This window comes from Cryptomeria japonica, chromosome 10 (assembly GCF_030272615.1).
Source record: "Cryptomeria japonica chromosome 10, Sugi_1.0, whole genome shotgun sequence".
Taxonomy (NCBI): domain Eukaryota; kingdom Viridiplantae; phylum Streptophyta; class Pinopsida; order Cupressales; family Cupressaceae; genus Cryptomeria; species Cryptomeria japonica.
In genome coordinates this window covers 347,367,024-347,385,657 of record NC_081414.1, presented here as the reverse complement: position 1 = coordinate 347,385,657, position 18,634 = coordinate 347,367,024, and the positions used below count along the sequence as shown (strand labels likewise).

The 18,634-nt window shown below is 33.4% G+C and overlaps 1 protein-coding gene across 2 annotated transcripts; it reads right to left on the bottom strand.

Moving 5' to 3' along the window:
- Window positions 1-11,325: 11,325 nt before the first annotated feature.
- Window positions 11,326-18,630, bottom strand: LOC131030307 (heavy metal-associated isoprenylated plant protein 41). Of its 2 annotated transcripts, none has more exons than XM_059213442.1 (6): window positions 18,181-18,630; window positions 16,657-16,767; window positions 12,899-13,145; window positions 12,576-12,774; window positions 12,143-12,412; window positions 11,326-12,009 (listed from the first exon to the last, which is right to left on the bottom strand). In XM_059213442.1, exons 3-6 carry the CDS (start codon window positions 13,098-13,100, stop codon window positions 11,532-11,534), a joined length of 1,149 nt encoding a protein of 382 aa, XP_059069425.1. In that variant the 5' UTR covers window positions 13,101-13,145; window positions 16,657-16,767; window positions 18,181-18,630; the 3' UTR covers window positions 11,326-11,531. The 2 variants fall into 2 exon arrangements, with proteins under 2 accessions (XP_059069425.1, XP_059069424.1); XM_059213441.1 differs by having other exon boundaries at window positions 18,222-18,630.
- Between the last annotated feature and the right edge of the window lie 4 nt (window positions 18,631-18,634).

Genomic DNA, 18,634 nt, shown 5'->3' with positions numbered 1-18,634 from the left:
GGAGAAGATAATTAAATATTACATGTTTAATTAATTTGGTTAGAAGAATAATTAAATAGTAGATATTTAATTAATTAGAGGAATAGGATAAATGAATTAATTAATAAAATATTAATTAATAGAAAGACATGAAAATGAATTAAATAAATTAATCTTTTGAAATTAACTATTTAATAGAAGAATAATTATTAAATAAATATAAAATATTTATTTAATTGGTCATAGCCAATTTTATGTGTATACAAAATGCATTAGTGAAATCAAGGATTGTATCAATAGTTCCAACGAAGTGTACAGGTATTGTCTCCAATGGTTGGCAGCTATGACGAATTTCAAAGCAAAAGTTGAATCTGTTGAAGAGGAGTTCAGTTCTATTGGTAAGATATTTAATTTTTTGAGCAATAAAGATGGTGATCAAAGGAAGAAGGTAAATTTCATGCAGTCTAAGTTATTATCTTTGAAAATATAGAAGGAAGATTATGTGAGCAGTTTTTGGAGAGTTAAGGAAATTGTTGAGGCTAAACTGGAACACTTCTTAGCATTGATTAATGATGCAGTTGAGTATGAGTAGAATTCGTCCATTCTAGACAATTTAACTCATGCCATAGATTTATTAATTGAAACCAAAATTTTATTAGTGAGCATCAAACTGGTTGTGCATTCCTAGAAGGTTCTCCTTCCAAAGCTTAAGGAGAAATATAAGCAGATTTTTAAGAAGAAGAGCATTTAACAAATCTTTTTGGTTGACATACAATTTTGATATTCCGTTTTTCTTTTTTGTTTATTGAAGGCACCCTTTGTTCTTGATGTCAAAGGGGGAGAAAGGAAAAGGAGAAAAGTAAATAGAGAAATAGAGAAACAGAGAAATATGAGTGATATGAGCAAGAGGGAGTTATATGCGGATATACATGAGGACATGTTTTTGAGATTATTCTTTTTGAGAGGTTTTGTCATCAATGACAAAGGGGGAGATTATTAGATTTGTGTGAATCTTGTCATTGATATCAAACTCAGTGATCTGGTTGGACCGAATGTAGCATATTGAGCAAAGCAATGATAATGAATAGATAATGTATGTACTAAGTAGAGCAATGATAGATATTGAGCAGCTAAGTTTGTATGATCTACTAAATTTATTTGTTATTTTTTGGAAAATATTTTGCCTCGGAATCTTGTGTTTTGCTTATCTTGGTTTGTATCAAGTTCGGGTATTAGTTGTGTATGTTGTATTGTGTTATAATTTATGAGTTCTATGCTCCAGAATATGTTGTTAGAGTAAAAGGTATTAGTTTACTTAATTAATTAAATCAAATTGATTTAATAATTAAGTCACCTTTTCTCTATTTCACTTAAGCTAAATTTAGGAAGCTAACTTAGGAATATTAATTATTAATTATTAATTTTTTTAGGGATTATGTTTTTAGGTTTTGATCTCCTTTTATAAGGATTGATCCCTTTGTAATCCTTAACCAATATGATTATCATTATTGCATCCTTTTGCTCTAGGTTTTTAAAGCAATCTTTATGTTTTATGAATCTTACATTGTTGTGACAGGTTATTTGCATACAGGTGTTCACTGGGTTTTGTGAGGTTGTATTCTACAACTTTTACATGGTATCAGAGCTTCAAACCTGAGGCTTTCCTATTCTTTTGATTGGGAGATTCTACCTATAGCAGGTCTTTTGTGCAATTTGGGTTGATTTGGACCTCACCATTGAATCTAACACGTGTGAAATAGTCAAGATTGACCTTTTGTTTGTCAATTTTTTCTTCACCGGGCCAGAGCTGTGAGGGTTTGAAGATTCAACTTTTTTTTCTGATCCAAGGGGGCACCTATTTTTCGGAGCAATTTGGGTCCAAAAGGACCTCATGATTGGCTTCAAGAGTTCGATTCCACAAATTTTGATATATAATTAAACTACTTTGGGCATCGTTGACCTTTGAGGCAAAAAATATATATATGTACGGTTGTACAGACTGTGCACGCACTTCGAAAAAATTGGGTATTTTTTATTTTTTGGTTTATTCTTTTTCAAAAAAATTTGTTTAAAAAAAAACAATGTAAAAAGCTTTTGAAAAAAAAAAGAAAGTCATTAAGGCCCTACGCAAGGTACTGATAGTACCTGCACTGCGCAGGGCTATCAGTACCTGCGCAGGCCATGGGGTACCGGAAAGTACCATTGGTGGTCCTTCCCCTGATAGCCATCGGCACAAACACCTTCGACGCCCACGGTTTCCCGCACTGCCACAGCTTGTTTTCAGCCGCCACAAAAAAATTCGGTTCTCCACCATATTTCCAGTCACCGGATTTGTTTCTGATGATTTTTCCAACAGGGGTTGGGGGGGGTTCAATAGGAAGGCAATATTCTAAGAATATTTTGCTGACGTCAATAGTACGGACTGCACAATGGCCCCATTTGATTCTCTTTGTGCCCTAAAAGAGGGTTTTTTTTCTTTTGGCCATAACTTGGGCATACGATATCATTTTTTGGCAAACGAGATATCGTCAGAAAGCTAGTTTCCTCTACTTCCCATATTTGTGGGTTTCATCATATGTTTTTGTTGTTGGTGCATTCTACAACCATTTGAATTCAGAGGTGTCATTTTCAGTCTCAAGCTCATAACTTTTTGCCAATTTCTTCATTTTTTGAGATTCTAGCAGCGTTGGGACGATGTTTCAGAGCTCTCCACAACCATCCATGCACTTTTTCCAGATTTCACTCTAGGTACATTTTATTTAGGTTTTTGAGTTTTCACATTGGTGAATTACTTGGACATATGAGCTCGTGAGAACTTCTCGTTTGTGTGGGATGACTCATTTTTTGTTGTTCTTCATGCATTTCCAATCTTATGTCTTTTTTTAACATTCTAATTTTTCATTCTTAGCACTTATGGTTTTGTAATCGCACTGACATAAAGTGCCTCTGTATTGCACATGTATTATGGGATCTTGCACATCAGTTTTGTGCCTTATTGTACCCGCACTATGATATAAAGTGCCATGGGGATTTGATGTTTTCCTTTGTTTGTCTTCATACCTTTCTCATGCAAGTGTGCATTGGTTTGCAAACCCATTGGATTTGCTTGTACTTTCATGTCTGCACGATCAGATGTTCTTGGTTCTTCTTCATGCGCTACATTATGGCTTTCCAATTCAGTTTACCTGTCATACCTCTCCCTTGTCATCATTATGGGGGGGTTTCTACTGTTGGTTCTAATGTTTTCTTGGTTTTGTGTTGGAGTGAGCTATGTATTCAGTATTTGTTCCTATGTACTAGGCGGATGCAACGGCTGGTTACCCATGCATTTCGGTGAGATTGAATACTTACCATATGGACACTCCTGGATTCCTATTTTTGCAGGCAACCTTCCATTTTTTCATTTGATCAATTCTTCAAACTATTGGTACTTGTGCCATCTGTATCGTCGAGTTCTAGATTTTTTTTCTGTGTTTGCCATCTAATTTGGATTTTAGTAGTGTCATTAAGGGCACTCATGCAAATTCATGTCTGCTTGATCCTTATCATCTTTTATTTCAGAGGAGGTTCTTTTTTTAGTATCTTCGCAGTCATCCTATGACAAAGTTTGCAGGTTCTTCATGCTTTAGTCATTCTCCATGCTCGTCTTTTGTTCCTATCTTTTGGAACATTCTTGTTTGGAGGCTTCTTAGTCCTTCACTTGAGATTTCATCTCTTCTTGGAGAGGAGTTTTGTTCCCACAAGGTTTTCTCTTTTTTCTCCATCTTACAAAGATTTCATTATACTTGGGCACCTCATCAGGCCTTGTTGCCAGGACCCATTTTTTAGCTTTCTAGCATCTTGTCCTTAGTTTTTTTTAGCTTCTCCCTAACTTCATCTTAAGGGGGGGTGTTAGAGTAAAAGGTATTAGTTTACTTAATTAATTAAATCATATTGATTTAATAATTAAGTCACCTTTTCTCTATTTCACTTAGGCTAAAATTAGGAATATTAATAATTAATTTATTATTAATTATTAATTTCTTTTAGGGTTTAGGTTTTTAGGTTTTGATCTCCTTTTATAAGGATTGATCCCTTTGTAATCCTTAACCAATCTAATTATCATTATTGCATCCTTTTGCTCTAGGTTTTCAAAGAAATCTTTATGGTTTGTGAATCTTCCATTGTTGTGATAGGTTATTTGCATACAGGTGTTCACTGGGTTCTGTGAGGTTGTATTCTACAACTTTTACATCTATGGTATTCATATCTTGGAGTTGGAAGTCATTATGATTGGAATTGGTGCTTATAGGTTTGTATCTATGGGTCCGATAGGCCCTTATTTTGTTCTGGTAATTGAAGCATGTGAAGGAAGCATGCATAAGTTCATTAAAGGCCGACTTGGTTATCCTTTTTGGTTGAGGCATATTTTGGTAATGTGTTGATCCAAACAATGTATTATTGTGTAAATCATTTGTGTTTGGCCGACATATTATTTTGGTGTATGTGCTTACTGATATGTATATATATAGAAGGACATAGGAGTATGTATGTATGATAGAGTATGAAGTGTGCACGCGATAGAGAAGTAGTATTCAAGTAAAGTGAGAATACAGTGGAACAAAGTGTATGTGAGCAGTGTGTGGTGTGAATAATGAAGTATGAGTGAAGGTGTATGTGAAAGGTGCAAACACAATTATAGTGTTGCAATAATCTCTTATCGAATCTACTACAAGTAGTTAAGGACAAGTTGAAGAGATCCCTTACCAGATCTACTGTGTTAGTGTTTTGATATTTGAGCTTATCTTAGAATTGACCTCGTGCATTTGGAGATGCAATTATCTTCAATTCACTTATTTCTATTCTAGTGAGCATTCCGGTAGTGAGCCATTTTTGTAATCAGGTAATGAGCCATCCAGTAGTAAGCCACCCTTTTTGTAAATACCATATAACTAGCTATATTATCTTGAGAGTTAACCCTCTCTGTGGTTTTTCCCATTTCGGTTTACCACGTATAAAAATCCGGTGTTCATTTTGTGGTTATGTTATTTATTTATTCTGCATTTGTTGGTTCATGTTGATGAGATTATTTGTTAAGGTTTAAATCAATGGAAAGTTTTATTAGTGTAGGAATACTGATTTACCCATCCCCCCCTCTCAGTATTCTAGTCCATTCAACCATCCAATAGATTTTTCTTCATGATTTATGAACAATTGGAAGAATCGTAGACATGTGGTTGGGGGTGTTAGGATGGAGGTGTCAAAGGAAATTATGATTCAAGTTACTAGGATTAAGTGCAAAGGTGAGAGTTGATGAGGGGGTTTATCCTCCATTGCATCGGGGCTTAATTTATTCTATTTACTAGTGCTTGGAGAATATGCATGTTGTTAACCCTACCCACTTTGTAATTCCCCAAATGTCTTGGATCAAAACCCTCCATCACCATGCAACTCCAAAACAAGAATTGTCTTTAGGGATGAAATGTCATTCTTCTCACATGTTATTTCCTTGCACAAAACCCTTCTCTGCTCTCCTAAAGCAAAAACCTAATCTTGATTGTGATACTCCCCCTAATTATTGACATTGGGCCAAAAGTCACCCCAGACAAAGGCAAGCAACCTTTCACAAACCCTAAAATTTGTCATCCTAAGTCTGTTAGCAACAAAGGTAAAGTAGTCTACAAGTCCTTAAAGAAAATCCTACTTGTTCTTTCCTCCCCTTCTATCGACATATAAGACAATGAGCTTGCCAAGGATAGTGTTACTAATTCCTCTAGGGAGTGTAGGTCTACTAGGCTTTCCAAATTGACTACAGTTAATAAGATTGTGGAGGCCAATGGGAAACCCCCCTTGAGAAGAAAATTAAAGATTAATTGAAAGACTCTACCTTTAATGGCACTAGTTTTGAGAGAAGTGAAGGGACCTAGGATGAAACTCTGAATATAATCCCAACAAGATTCACTTTCTCATTACCTCGCAATGGAAACCCAACTTAATGAGGGTCTCAAAGGGATAAATAGCCTCAAAGATTATGTTGAAAAGGAAGGTTAAGAGGTTGGAGGAGGCTTGAGTGAGCACCACAACTAGCAGACAATGACTGAGGAGATTGAGGATCTTAATGTCAAGGTTCAAAACTTGGAAACATCATATAATTGCTTAGGTTGTAAAAGAAACAAGGATTGGATCAAATGGCTAGAGTGTGGCATTGAGAACCTGATCAAAATCAATAGAGGCTTGATGCACAAAAGTGTGATGGAGGTCATGACCATGACAAAGAAGATCAAGAAGAAGAAGAAGAAGAAGAAGAAAGGAAAAAACCCTACTATGATGGATGACAGATGGACTAAGGTAAAGATGAGTAGCAACTTACTGTTAGGATAACCGATGGACAACTGAGAGGGGGGGGGTGAATCAGTTGTCAATAGATTATATTAATCAAACCACTTTAAAACCTTTAACCGGAGCACATAAACATTGAATACCGGAATAGAAGAAACAAATACCAGTAAGCAATAAAACTTAAGAATGAAACAGAGAATTGACACAATGCAATCATACCACATAGCACCATGATTTGTACGTGGAAAACCCAGTAAAGGGAAAAACCACAACGGGAAGCCTACCCACAGTCAGATGATACTTCTGCAGAAAGTATGTGATACAATGAGGGGCCTGCACATGCAGGAAGGCACATTGCCTAGAGCATACTGCTCATTACAAAAGAGTCTCACTAACTACAAAGAGGTTATAACCACCTCAAGATAATTGGACAACAATCCAGAAGAATGAACTGTCAAAGATAGCATCTACCACGCCTGATTACAGTCCCAATTAAGCTCAATACTGGAGGCCTTTGACTTCTTACTTAAACCCAATTTGATCACCTATGATTGACCAAATCTCCTTCGCATATGATATTACATTCCACGACCACGAGACATGATCTACAATGAGATCTTACATCATTTTTTACAAACCCTAAGGCCTAAACCAATTAGGTCGGCCATCTAAAGATATTACAATAAGATCATTACATACATCCATATTACAATGATATGCCATGTTGTCTTAAGACCAAAACAACATTAACCAATCCATAAATCATCTCGGTAACATGTAGAGAACACGTTAACATGATATCAGTCCATAACCTAGATAGGTATCGGACCTAATCTGGGTCCACCACACCAAAGCGATGTCTCCAATCAGTCGAGCCATGATCAAGGATCACCTTTTGCATCCTGAATTCCATCTAGAAGCTGCACCAACACCACTTATGCATCCTGTCAAATTTTCTTAGTAAAAGCTCTGTCGGTTAAACCTTAAACCCTTACTGATAACATAAGATCTTATGTTGGTAACTAAAACCTGTGTGTCGGTAACCAACCATAACAGCTAGTGTTGACATCAATGACAAACATAAATGCAACACATAATCAATTCATCCATATTGCCAACACTTACTCCCTTGGGAGGAGAAGTTGAATGATATCTTGGATAGTTGGGGCTATACCTTAATGCCTCTGACTATTTTCCTTTTGTTGTCTTTCACCTTAGCTATTTTTAGTTTGATTTTTCTAAACATTAAAATCTACATTTTTTGGTGGGCTTTCTCTCCAATCCCTACTTCGTTTTTTATGATGGTTGGTTTTTTGTTTTGATGTGTAATGGGTTGGGGCCCTTCTCCACTTAACTTAGTAAAAAAATATAGTCTCAAATAGACTTTGAATATTTACTCGAAAGAAATTAACTAATGGAGATTGGCTTCAAGAGTGGTATATATGCATGGATGAACGGGTGAAGTGGTTTTGGTACTATTGCAGAAAAATTAGATAGGTTTTTCTAGAGGGGAGATTTGGAATCTTTCACTTTTAGGTTGGAAAGCGAGATCCTTCCTTGGTCAAGACAAAATCATTATCCAATTTAGCTATTCATTGCAAGGAATAAATGACCAATCAAATGCCCCTTTAAATTTGAAAACATGTGGTTCAATCATCAAGACTTTTGTGCTATGGTTGAAAGTTGGAGTGGTGTGCAAGTGAATGGATCAACAATGTTCAAGATAGTAACCAAGTTGAAAGTAATTAAACAATATTTGAAGGATTAGAATCGGCTTCATTTCAAGAACATTTTTTAAACCAAAAAGTCCATTGAAGCTAATTTGGAGGAGCTCGGTAAGGAAGTTTTGGCACAAGTTATGGACCAAGAGCAGTTTGTACAAGAAAAAAGTTTGACTGAGGAGTATGAGGAAATCTTAGCATTGGAAGAAACCTTTTGGAAACATAAATCAAGAGAAGCTTGGTTCAAGGACAAGGATAAAAACTCAAAATTCTTTCACAATAGCACTAAAGCCCATAGCTCTATTAATAGAATTTCCAAAATTAGGATGGAGGATGAGTTAACATTAGAGGATATGGATGTTATTAGAATAAAATTAAACTACTATAGTAATTTCACAATAATTGGAATGGATCGAATTTGTTTCCTCAAAGGAGCATCCTAGGGAACATTCCCAAGTTAATTACAGAGGAACAAAACAAAATGATGTTAAGGAAAACTTCTCAGAGGAGAAAATTAGGGCAGCATTCTTCCAATTGCATCATGATAAAGCCCCTATCCTAGATGGGTTTCCTATTGCATTCTTTCAAAAAAGTTAAAACTTCATTGGTAAGGAGATAATGAAGGCTATTGAAGACTCCAAGGCTTGAGGTGTGATTTTAAGAGGCCTTATTATTACCTTTTTGGAGTGACTTCCCCTATAATCCTTTCCTTCAAGTTCACCATTATATATACTTCTCTATCTTTACCTTTGTATCTTCATCTTGGGAATTTGCCATATTTTCTTCACTTTTCTTGTTCTAGAATATATGAAAATACTTTTTATTTCAAGTAAAGTTCATTTACCAGAATTTTGGCTTGATGGATCTCACCAATCTAGTTCCAATAAGTGTATGCAGTCTTTTGTTTTGACACATTTAAGAAAACAAAATCTTAAAGACACAATATGATAGTACCTCATGCCTTTTTATCCACCTCTTTCTAATCTTCATGACTAAATTTCTTGGGTTTCTTTTCATTTGTCATAGCCACTCATTGATCTCGTTCTTCTTTTCAACACACAAGTTAAGAAAGAAGACTTGAGAAAACTACAAGAGAACTAAAAGTTGATGAAGAGATATCACTGCATGAAAAGATGAATGTGGCAGAGTGAAACATTATTGATTTCAAGAAACTTATTAAGAGAGCAATATGGACCTATGAATAAAAAAATATTGTTTAGAACCATATGTAAATCAAGAGGTAAATGTTGTAAGGTAATCATTGAAAAGGTTAGAGCATCCTAATGCATATAGAGTATCTTAGTTACAAAAAGACAATAAAATTCTAGTTAGTGAATAATGTCTTAAATTTTATGATTGGAGGATATGAAAATGAAGCTCTCTACGACATCTCGCCTTTAGATATTTGTCAGATTTTATTGGATAAAGCAAGACAATTTGATAGAAAAATTATACATGATGGTAGAGAAAATGCTAAAAGGTTAATGAAAAGTGGATTAAGACATGCATTGTTACCCTTGAAAGAAGAAGATGACAGTGGGTAGTCTTAAGAAAATACTACTAGTTGATACATATCACTAGGTAGCTCGTAGATTGATTTCAATTGAAAGTACCTATTTGAATTGACAAATAGAAGAATTATTCAAAAAAACTATAATAATGAGAAACTTTAGTCCATAAGCAATACTAATAGTTTTAGCAATGAAGAAAGGAGCAAAATGGAGGATCTATATAGACTCCAGAGCAATAAAGAAGAATGGTATCAAATATAGATTCACATTGCTAAGTCTAGATGATCTTGTTGATTGCATGAGTGGTGCGAGGCATTTTAACAAGATAGATTAAAAAAGTAAATATCATCATATCAAGATAACAAAGGAGATGAGTGGAAAATCTCATTCAAGATAATAAGGCTTGTAGGAGTGGTTAGTTATACCATATACATTAACAAATGCACCTATACTTTCATTAGGTTGATGAATAAGGTTTTTAAGCCACATATTAGCAATTGTGCTCCATGTTTGAATAATATTAGTCTTTGGTAATAGAAAAGACCATTTGAAACATCTTTGATTAGTGTTATAAAGACTACAATGAAAAATTGTTGAATAGGACAAAATATAATTTCATGAATTAAGGATCGGTATACTTGAGTTTTCTTATTTTTGTTGATGGACTAAATATGGATCTACATCAAGTATCAACAATTGTCAAATAACTTGCGCCTATGAACATCTATAAGATTCGATCTTTTCCTTTCACAAAAAGTTTATTAAAAAATCATTGACATTTCTTGCTCAATTAATAATATTTGAAGAAAGATAAGAAGAAAAATAAGTGGATCATCAAAACTAACAAGTAGATGATGTCAAAGAAAACAATACTTTTAACATTTCAAAATTTAAGCTAAATACAAATTGCTGAGTTAATTTTTACTTTAACAATACAAATTAAAGTAGGTGATGTCAAAGAACAGAATAAAAAAATTTAAAAAAAAACAAAACATATGACTGAATTTTGTTTAAGCTTCTTGACCTAGGTACTCTTCTCATATTCCAGATTGCTAAATATGCACTAGATGATCCGTTCTAGTTAGAGTTACTATTTAAATACACTGTCCTCATTATCAATGCAACACAATTTGTACTTAACTCAATTCATAACAATTAGTAAATAGACAAAGATTTATATTTAAATTATTTAAGTTTGAATTGAAAAGAATAATTTTGTGAGGAAAACTTATCTAAATCAAATTTGCACTAATTTATCAAATCCAAAAAATAAAAATAAAAAACTATTTATTAAATGAAAGTGAATTCTGCAAATAAGTGATAATCTCTAATGGCTCATTACTGGGCAGCGGGCATGCCCATCCTGTAGCAGGATAGTCCCAGGTAACTCTATGAGCCTTTGTGGATCTGAAATTTCTCTTACAATTGGGTGTGATCTTTTAGCCACCATGACCAGCTGGCATCTGATAAGCTGAGCATATGCTCTAAGAATATTTTCTGGACCCAGAATTGGACTGGGAATTAAGTAGTCCTTATCGTCACCAAATGGGAATTAAAAACATTGTCTGGTTATAGGGAATGACATGATTTTATACATTTTGTATAAATCAATACTGAACAGTAAATTCAACTATCTCTCTCCTCGCTTCATTGTTCCTAACTGTAAGAAAGGTAAGAAATTCAACTCATCGATTAGCATGAAAGGTAAGAAATTCAACACAAACACACATTAGGCAGGAGGACTTTTCTGATACAAGGAGTAATCTATAGGGCAAGAATCAAATAAAAAGGTGCCGAATTCTGAATTTACTAGGTAAATTTCTCATATATTTCACATAAGCTATTACAGTTAAGCTGAAACTTAAAAATCCAGTGATCTTTAACTAAGAATATGTCATTGGCAAATAACCCGAGTTACTGAAGTTAATAGTTATAAGATCAATAAACAGAAACTGCATTGTTTGTTAAGTCTTCGTTATTAGAACAACTTATTCTTTTATGCTTACTTCTTCCGACTGTACATTGAAGAAACAATTTTGCAAAGACCCAAGCCACAGAACGCAACAATAGCCCAATAATCAATTTCATCCTTTTGGTTGGCAAGGTCATTGCGTTCCCTCAAAATCTTTTCTTTTTCATAAATTGCTTCTCCTTTTAATCTCGAGGCCTCATTTAGTTGTCTGGCAATCTTTTCCTTTTCCCTGCAGGCTGCTTCCTGTTGATAAAGAGCATCATCTCTTTGTCTCTCTAGTTGATTGATTTTCTTGATTTGAAAGTCATATACTGACTCTTTGTTGTAGTTAAGTGAACCCTCAATATTTGCTTTTGCAGATTCAGCATCCTTTCTGGCTTTCCTTTCAATTCCAAGCTCCAAAATAGTCGCATCTCTTTGATTAGCTGCATCTTCTTTCAATCTCAAAGCTTCATATACTGACTCTTTGTTGTAGTTAAGTGACATACATGGTGTGGTCATGGATTCCCTAGCGTCAGAATTCATTTAGTCATTAATGGCGGAGATGCAAAACGAGAAATTTAGCATGGAAGAAAAAATGCATTAATGCAAGCCTACACACCAAAAAATAAATAATGAGCTAAGCATGGTAATAATTTTACCTTACGATGAACATGTAAGTCCGACATTCTCCCAAATGGAAAGTATAGCCAATGTTAGGCCCCGCTCCTCTTCTATTAGTGTAGCCAGGGTATTCTGCTTTGTTAAAGTCAACGGATTCTTTAAAAAGCAAACCGCATGTTTCTGCTTGTTCCACAAGTTTCCACTTGTCATATGGATCTTTTTCTTTGTGGGTAACATGGATTTCTCCCATGTTGTTAAGCATAGCCATTCCATTCTTGAAGAACATCTTCAACAAATGACGGTGCTTTCTGCCCAACAAACACAGTTCACATTTATAAAATTTCTAAATTGAAATTTGGTTACTTGCTGCAGGAGAGGATCCAAGAAAACATCATTTTATTTATCTAGAATTTTATCTGTTACCGATATATTTATATCCCCAGGAAATGTTTCAAAATTGAAAAAACTTACTTGATAAGTTTGTTATCATTTTCCTTCCCAAAGAAGCCTGCATGAGGGAAGTTAAAGACAATCCTATCGAACAACATCTCTCTTAATATCTCATGCTTTTTCATTGTTTTTGCATCAACACTATGCAATGTCATTGCTCTACGCTTCTCCAAACTCCGAAGGTTATCTTGGCCGGAATTATATGAACTTATGACCTCCTCTGCATCGTTGGGAGACATGAATACACAAGCAGAATACAATGCAAATACACGGGAAGAATTTTGATAATTGGCAAAACTTGAAAAAAAACTGCCAGTAGAAAAATTGAAAGAAAGATTTTGAACCTCTGCTGTCAAGAGAGGTGGCAACGATGTTTTCTGCAGAACCAAATGCTTTGGCCAAAGCCGCAGAAAATGAAAAATCTCCTTCCCCCACTAATAAAATATGATGGAAGTTGGAGTAGTGCATAATCCTTTTCTCCAGAGCAGGCTGTCCGAGTGGATGTTTGGAAATTAAAATATCTCCATCATGTAGATTGGAACCCATTTATAATTACAAGGAAGAATCCACAAAGATCCAAGCTACAAGCCCCTGTCAAAATTTAAAACAGAGTAAAGAAGAAGTCCTGAAAGCTAACTTTGGATGAGTTTAAGATCTCAAACAACATTTCTGTGAAAGACATTATGAAAGCCACACTTGAAATTAGATGCATTCGAGAACCCTTAAATGCACTCTTGTGAAAAACAAGATGCAGTTCTTCATCCGTAGACAATATTGATCTTCTAACTTGAAAATTTCTTACTTCGTTCAAATATTTAAGGGCAATGCTTTTAGCCTTGATTGCACAAGATTTTAGGATTGTTATTGCTACATGACAAAACTAGATGTCCAAATCTTAAGTGCTAAATATACCTGGCGAAATTTTCTGTGGGGGAATTTGAAAAGCATGTGACGAATTCTAAGTTTTTGGCAATTCTTATTTTATCTTCAGAATGATCTCTTATAAAGTTACCAATACCCCTGGACTAGGGCGCCCAGCACACATGTCCAACTGTTTTCAATTGAATTTCAAAGAGAGAAACCTATAAGACCTCTTGATAGAAAATCTTCACCTTTTTGTTGCTAAGGCACCTAGCACATTAATCTGGCACTTTCAAGCTCAACTTGCAATTACAAGTTCCTTTTTATGTCCTCTTTTGAGATCTGGCTTACTGTGTTGGTTTTTTGTTCTATAATTTACTATTATTGTTGGAAGTTACTATTTTCTTATCATTAAAACCTAGATCTTAGACACACACTTCAAAATCTCAAATCTATTACATATCAAAAAAAAAAAAAAGGCCAAGTATTTAGCTCCCCTATTAGGATTGTAACTGAACCTTATTATTATTCCTAATGATATCCTATGGAGATCTAAGATCTTAGTTTGCATCCATAGGCTAGGATCTCATTTCCATACTAATCACAAAGTAAAACAATGTTCATCAACAAATTGTGGATGGTTTAAGGACTATGAACAAGAGTGGATAATCTCTTCTAGACTTCAAGCTTAGTTTAAAACCTAGTAGGGTATTTCCAAAGGTATACCTTAAAAGGTAATTGAATTAATTATATTGTCACATGACTATAAAAAATAGCAACTATACCCAAATGAACACTTGACTCCTATAGTTGTCACCAGACCAAGATCAGCTAGTTCCATATGACTTCTATAGCTAATAATACACCTTGATCCTACATCTGCAGATGAAGATGACAATATTCTTATAATCCATTACAACGATTCATTTTAATGCTTCATACACAATGATAAGGTACAAATGTACTAAACATGATTCTCTAAATATTTGGAATTTAGAATAACTTAAAATAATTCCTTGATTAACAGTAACACTACTAAGTCATGAACATACATACCTTAAAAAACCATAACAATACATCATACTTTATGCCTTTGGTTGGGGCATTGAGAATTAGGGTGACAAGAAACTCCTCATTATGATATGCAAAACGAATAAGTCTAAAAAAGCAAATCCAAAACGGCAAGAAAGTATTGAAATCTCAATGGTCACGAGTCGAGCATAACTTATAACAAGTACCTAAGGAGAGGGAAGATTGAAACTTTGACTCCAAAGAAGTGCTTAGAAGAATATTTGAGAGTCGGAGGGTCGAAGAAGGCATGATAGGTAAGGGAAAGTTAAAAAATGTAACAAGTATACATAAAAAACTTTTAGAGGACCGAGAATTAGGAAGTTGGGGATGAGATGGAAAGGTACTTAGGTATGGGATGGTCTAAAACTCCAATTTGAAAGATAGACAATTTTTTAATGTTAAAACTTAAAGGCCAAAGAGGTCAAAATGAGTAATAAAGGTATGGTAGGAAGAGAAAGTTCGACAAGTCGATAGAAACAAAGAAAAATCAAACTTGTGCGAAATGGCATACTTGCGTGAGAAAGTTCAAAAATCTAATAACCACCCACACTTAGAGAATTTACCAAAAAAATGACCAACACTTATGATTTTAGAGCTTTTGTAGTTATTAGCACATGAAAACACTTAGGCAATTTTAACAACTAAGGATCCACACAAACAAATCAATTCTGAATGGTGAGCCAAAAAAAGGTCAAGATACTCAAAAGGGAACAAACTCAAGCAAAATTTGACACTACAAAATTGAGTCCCAACATAGACAATGCCTTATCTTATGTTCAAAGGATGGACACCTAAAATAAGTGTTGGATAAATTGATATACAAACATCTTTAATTATAGTTCATATTACTTTTTGAATATTGATAACTTCTTAAGGTATTTGGATTGATTTATACCTCAACAAAAACATATTTTAGGATAGCTACAATAAGATTTGTTGGGCTCAATGTAAACAACTCTTGGTTCAATGTAAACAACTCTTCATAAAGAATAAGTGATATGGTCCAAGAAAGTTCAACAAGGAAAGAAAATCCCTAAAACTCAAACCACAATAAATGTTAAATTTTCGTTGCTCCAAATCAATAAAAATTCTAAGTCAACAAGGAAAAGAAAAGTAAAGAGCTACGAGCTATGGACATATAAAGTCTCACGCTTAAGGGTAGCATCCACATGGTTGGCCTTATCAAAATAAACAAAGAAAGAAAAACTTGAAGAGATTTTGAATAATGTCTAAACAAACATTATGAGAAACCCAAGAAATGCTAACCCAACTACAAAGCATTTTTTTTTATGGAATCCATCCCACAAAATAATCTACTAATGTGAAATGCTGAATCCATTTGCATGCCCTATCAAACTTGAGAATGAGTAAATCACATCAATAGTATTAGCAGAGCTCTTCCATGCCCTGCCATACAAACTTTTTAGGTTTCTTGCTTTGTGGTGTCATTTTCAAAAACCCCAAAGCTAGTGCTCTCAACATCTGCAATTGAGTCATCAAGACTTGAAGCTCGTAAATAGGCTTACACTACTCAAGAATGAGAAAACTTAGAAAAGGAGTTGCAATAATGTGGAAGGCTATAAAAATCTTCTTGAAAGAAAGGAAAGTGGTATGATAAGACCAAGTCCATGAAAGCAAAAACTAAGATTCTCAAAGTCATGCTGCATCTCCCCTCTCTATCTATATTTATTATTTTAAATTTTTATATACAATATAATGTAAAAGATAATTTAAATATTTAAATATCATATATATTTTTTCAATATATACTTTTTAAAATAGAAATTTGACTATCATATATATTTTTCTATATATACTTTTTAAAATAGAAATTTGAATTTTTTATCACAAATTTATATTCAAATTTTTTATATAAATATTAAAAAAAATATAATAAATACATTCCTTTCATTACAATTTTCTTAAATTATAATTGTAATTATACTTCTAAACATAATAAATTATTAACTATAAATTAAAAAATACTTTCATGAAAATAATACTAACAATATTATCCTATTAACTTTTTAAAAAGATTTAACAATATATTTGATTCCAATACAAAACTAGGAAAACTTCTTAACATGATATATAACCATAAAAAGTAAAATTTATTTCAATGCAACTAAACAAAGAACGAAACAAAAATGATAAGCAATTGAATGCTCACCTGATCTCCTTGGAACTAATGTTTTATTATATATCCACTAGAGATTGGATAAAATTTCACTGCACCAATATACATTCCCGCTGAGTTTATCAAATACAAAACATTTAAAGCCTGTCCATAAACAAAAAGATTTTAGTGCGAGTCAAATTACAAAAAATTATATTACTCTATAATTTCTTGGTCATTGCCTTCCGTCTATGTCCCAAAAATTTACATCAACTTAATTATTAAAAAATTTAAATTGTTTAAGATTGTATATTACTAACAATTATAAGTGCATATATTTTACAGAATTGTATTTTAAAATCTATGGAGAAAAAGAATATCTAGAGTGTATTTAAAGATAAGTCTATTTAATTTTAAAAAATAATTAAATTTTTAACAATATCAAAGAGATAGGTACAATTGATAACAATATTAAATTTTTATTATAGAGATTTAATTTTAATTTTATGGTGAGACTTAAAATGATTAAATAAATATATTTAAGGCAAGTTTCTTGTAATCTCAATAAATGCTGAAAGATGGTCTGAATAATCATGTTTTATGAATTAAAAATAAATAAAAAATAAATTCAAAAATTTTACATAATTAAATCTAGAAATCATTAGTGTTTATTATAATGAACTGTGAAAATTTAATGTCCTTAAAAATAAATCATTATTTTTTAAAGTGAAAGAATGACACTTTTTTTTTGGAACATCCATTTTAATTTTTCAAATTATATTTTAAAATTAAAAATTAGATAATCCTTTACAAAATTTAAAATTAAAATTAAATAATAATCAAAATGAAACACATACTTTCCCTCCTGTAAATGTTTTCCCACTGTAAAGACAATAGCTGCCTCTATTTTTTTAATATTAAAACAATGCAAACTACTCTGTTTAATGATGTTTAAAATGGTATGATAATCAATCTCACTCATAATAAAACACTTACTTTCCCTAAGTAAATGTTTCCCCACTGTAAAGATAGATATCTGCTACTATTTTTTTTCGTCTGCTGCTATTTTTTTTCGTCTGAAACAATGCAAGCTACTCTGTTTATTGATGTTGAAAATGGTGTAATATTTCTTTCACCTTTTTCTATAATTCCGAATAAATGTGGATAGTAATATACTACAAACAGGAATCTTTCACTGGATGAACAAATTAAATCCGAAAACAGTTCTACTTCTTAAGGAAAAAAATTCTTCGGCTGGTTCGACCCTCGGAAAAAATAAAAGGAAAAGTGAGAGTATGTGTATTACAGAGGAAATAAACAGCATTGATCCCAGAAAAAGGAGGGTTTGTACAGGCAATTGCATGATAATCGGTCAAAACATCATGTAAAAGGCTATAAAAACTAAAAGCTAAAACGTTAGAAACCCCATCAAAACAGAAAATAAAATCCCTAAACTTCACTGAAACGCAGATTTGCAGAAAATAAAATCCCTCAACTTCACTGAAAAGCAAATTTGCAGAAAATAAAATCCTTAAACTTCACTGAAACGCAGATTTGCAGAAAATAAAATCCCTCAACTTCGCTGAAAAGCAAATTTGCAGAAAATAGAATCCCTCAACTTCACTGAGAGGCAGATTTTCCGTCGTCGCTCCTTTTTCAACTGTTAGCTCTCCGTCCACTGCTACGGCTTATACAGCTCCTTCAACCTTCATAAGCTGCTCCAATGGTAGAGCACAACTTAAGGGCACGGATATCTGGAAGCTGCGCGCGCCATTTACCTTGTTAAAGGAAATCCTCTCGCTTTGGCTCGTCTCTTCCTGACAGATCTCTTTAAACTTAGAAATGAATTTAATGTACTGTGAAATCTTCCAATTTAATGGTGAAGATTTTGTTGTGCTCCTGCATCTGTGAATTGAATGGGGAAAAGAAAGCATTTTCTCTTCGATTGCTTCGTAGCAGGGTCGGAACTTGGTACGGGAGAGCTAAAAAGCGGAATTTCCTTTACTCTTTGCTTTACCAGGTCACACTAGGT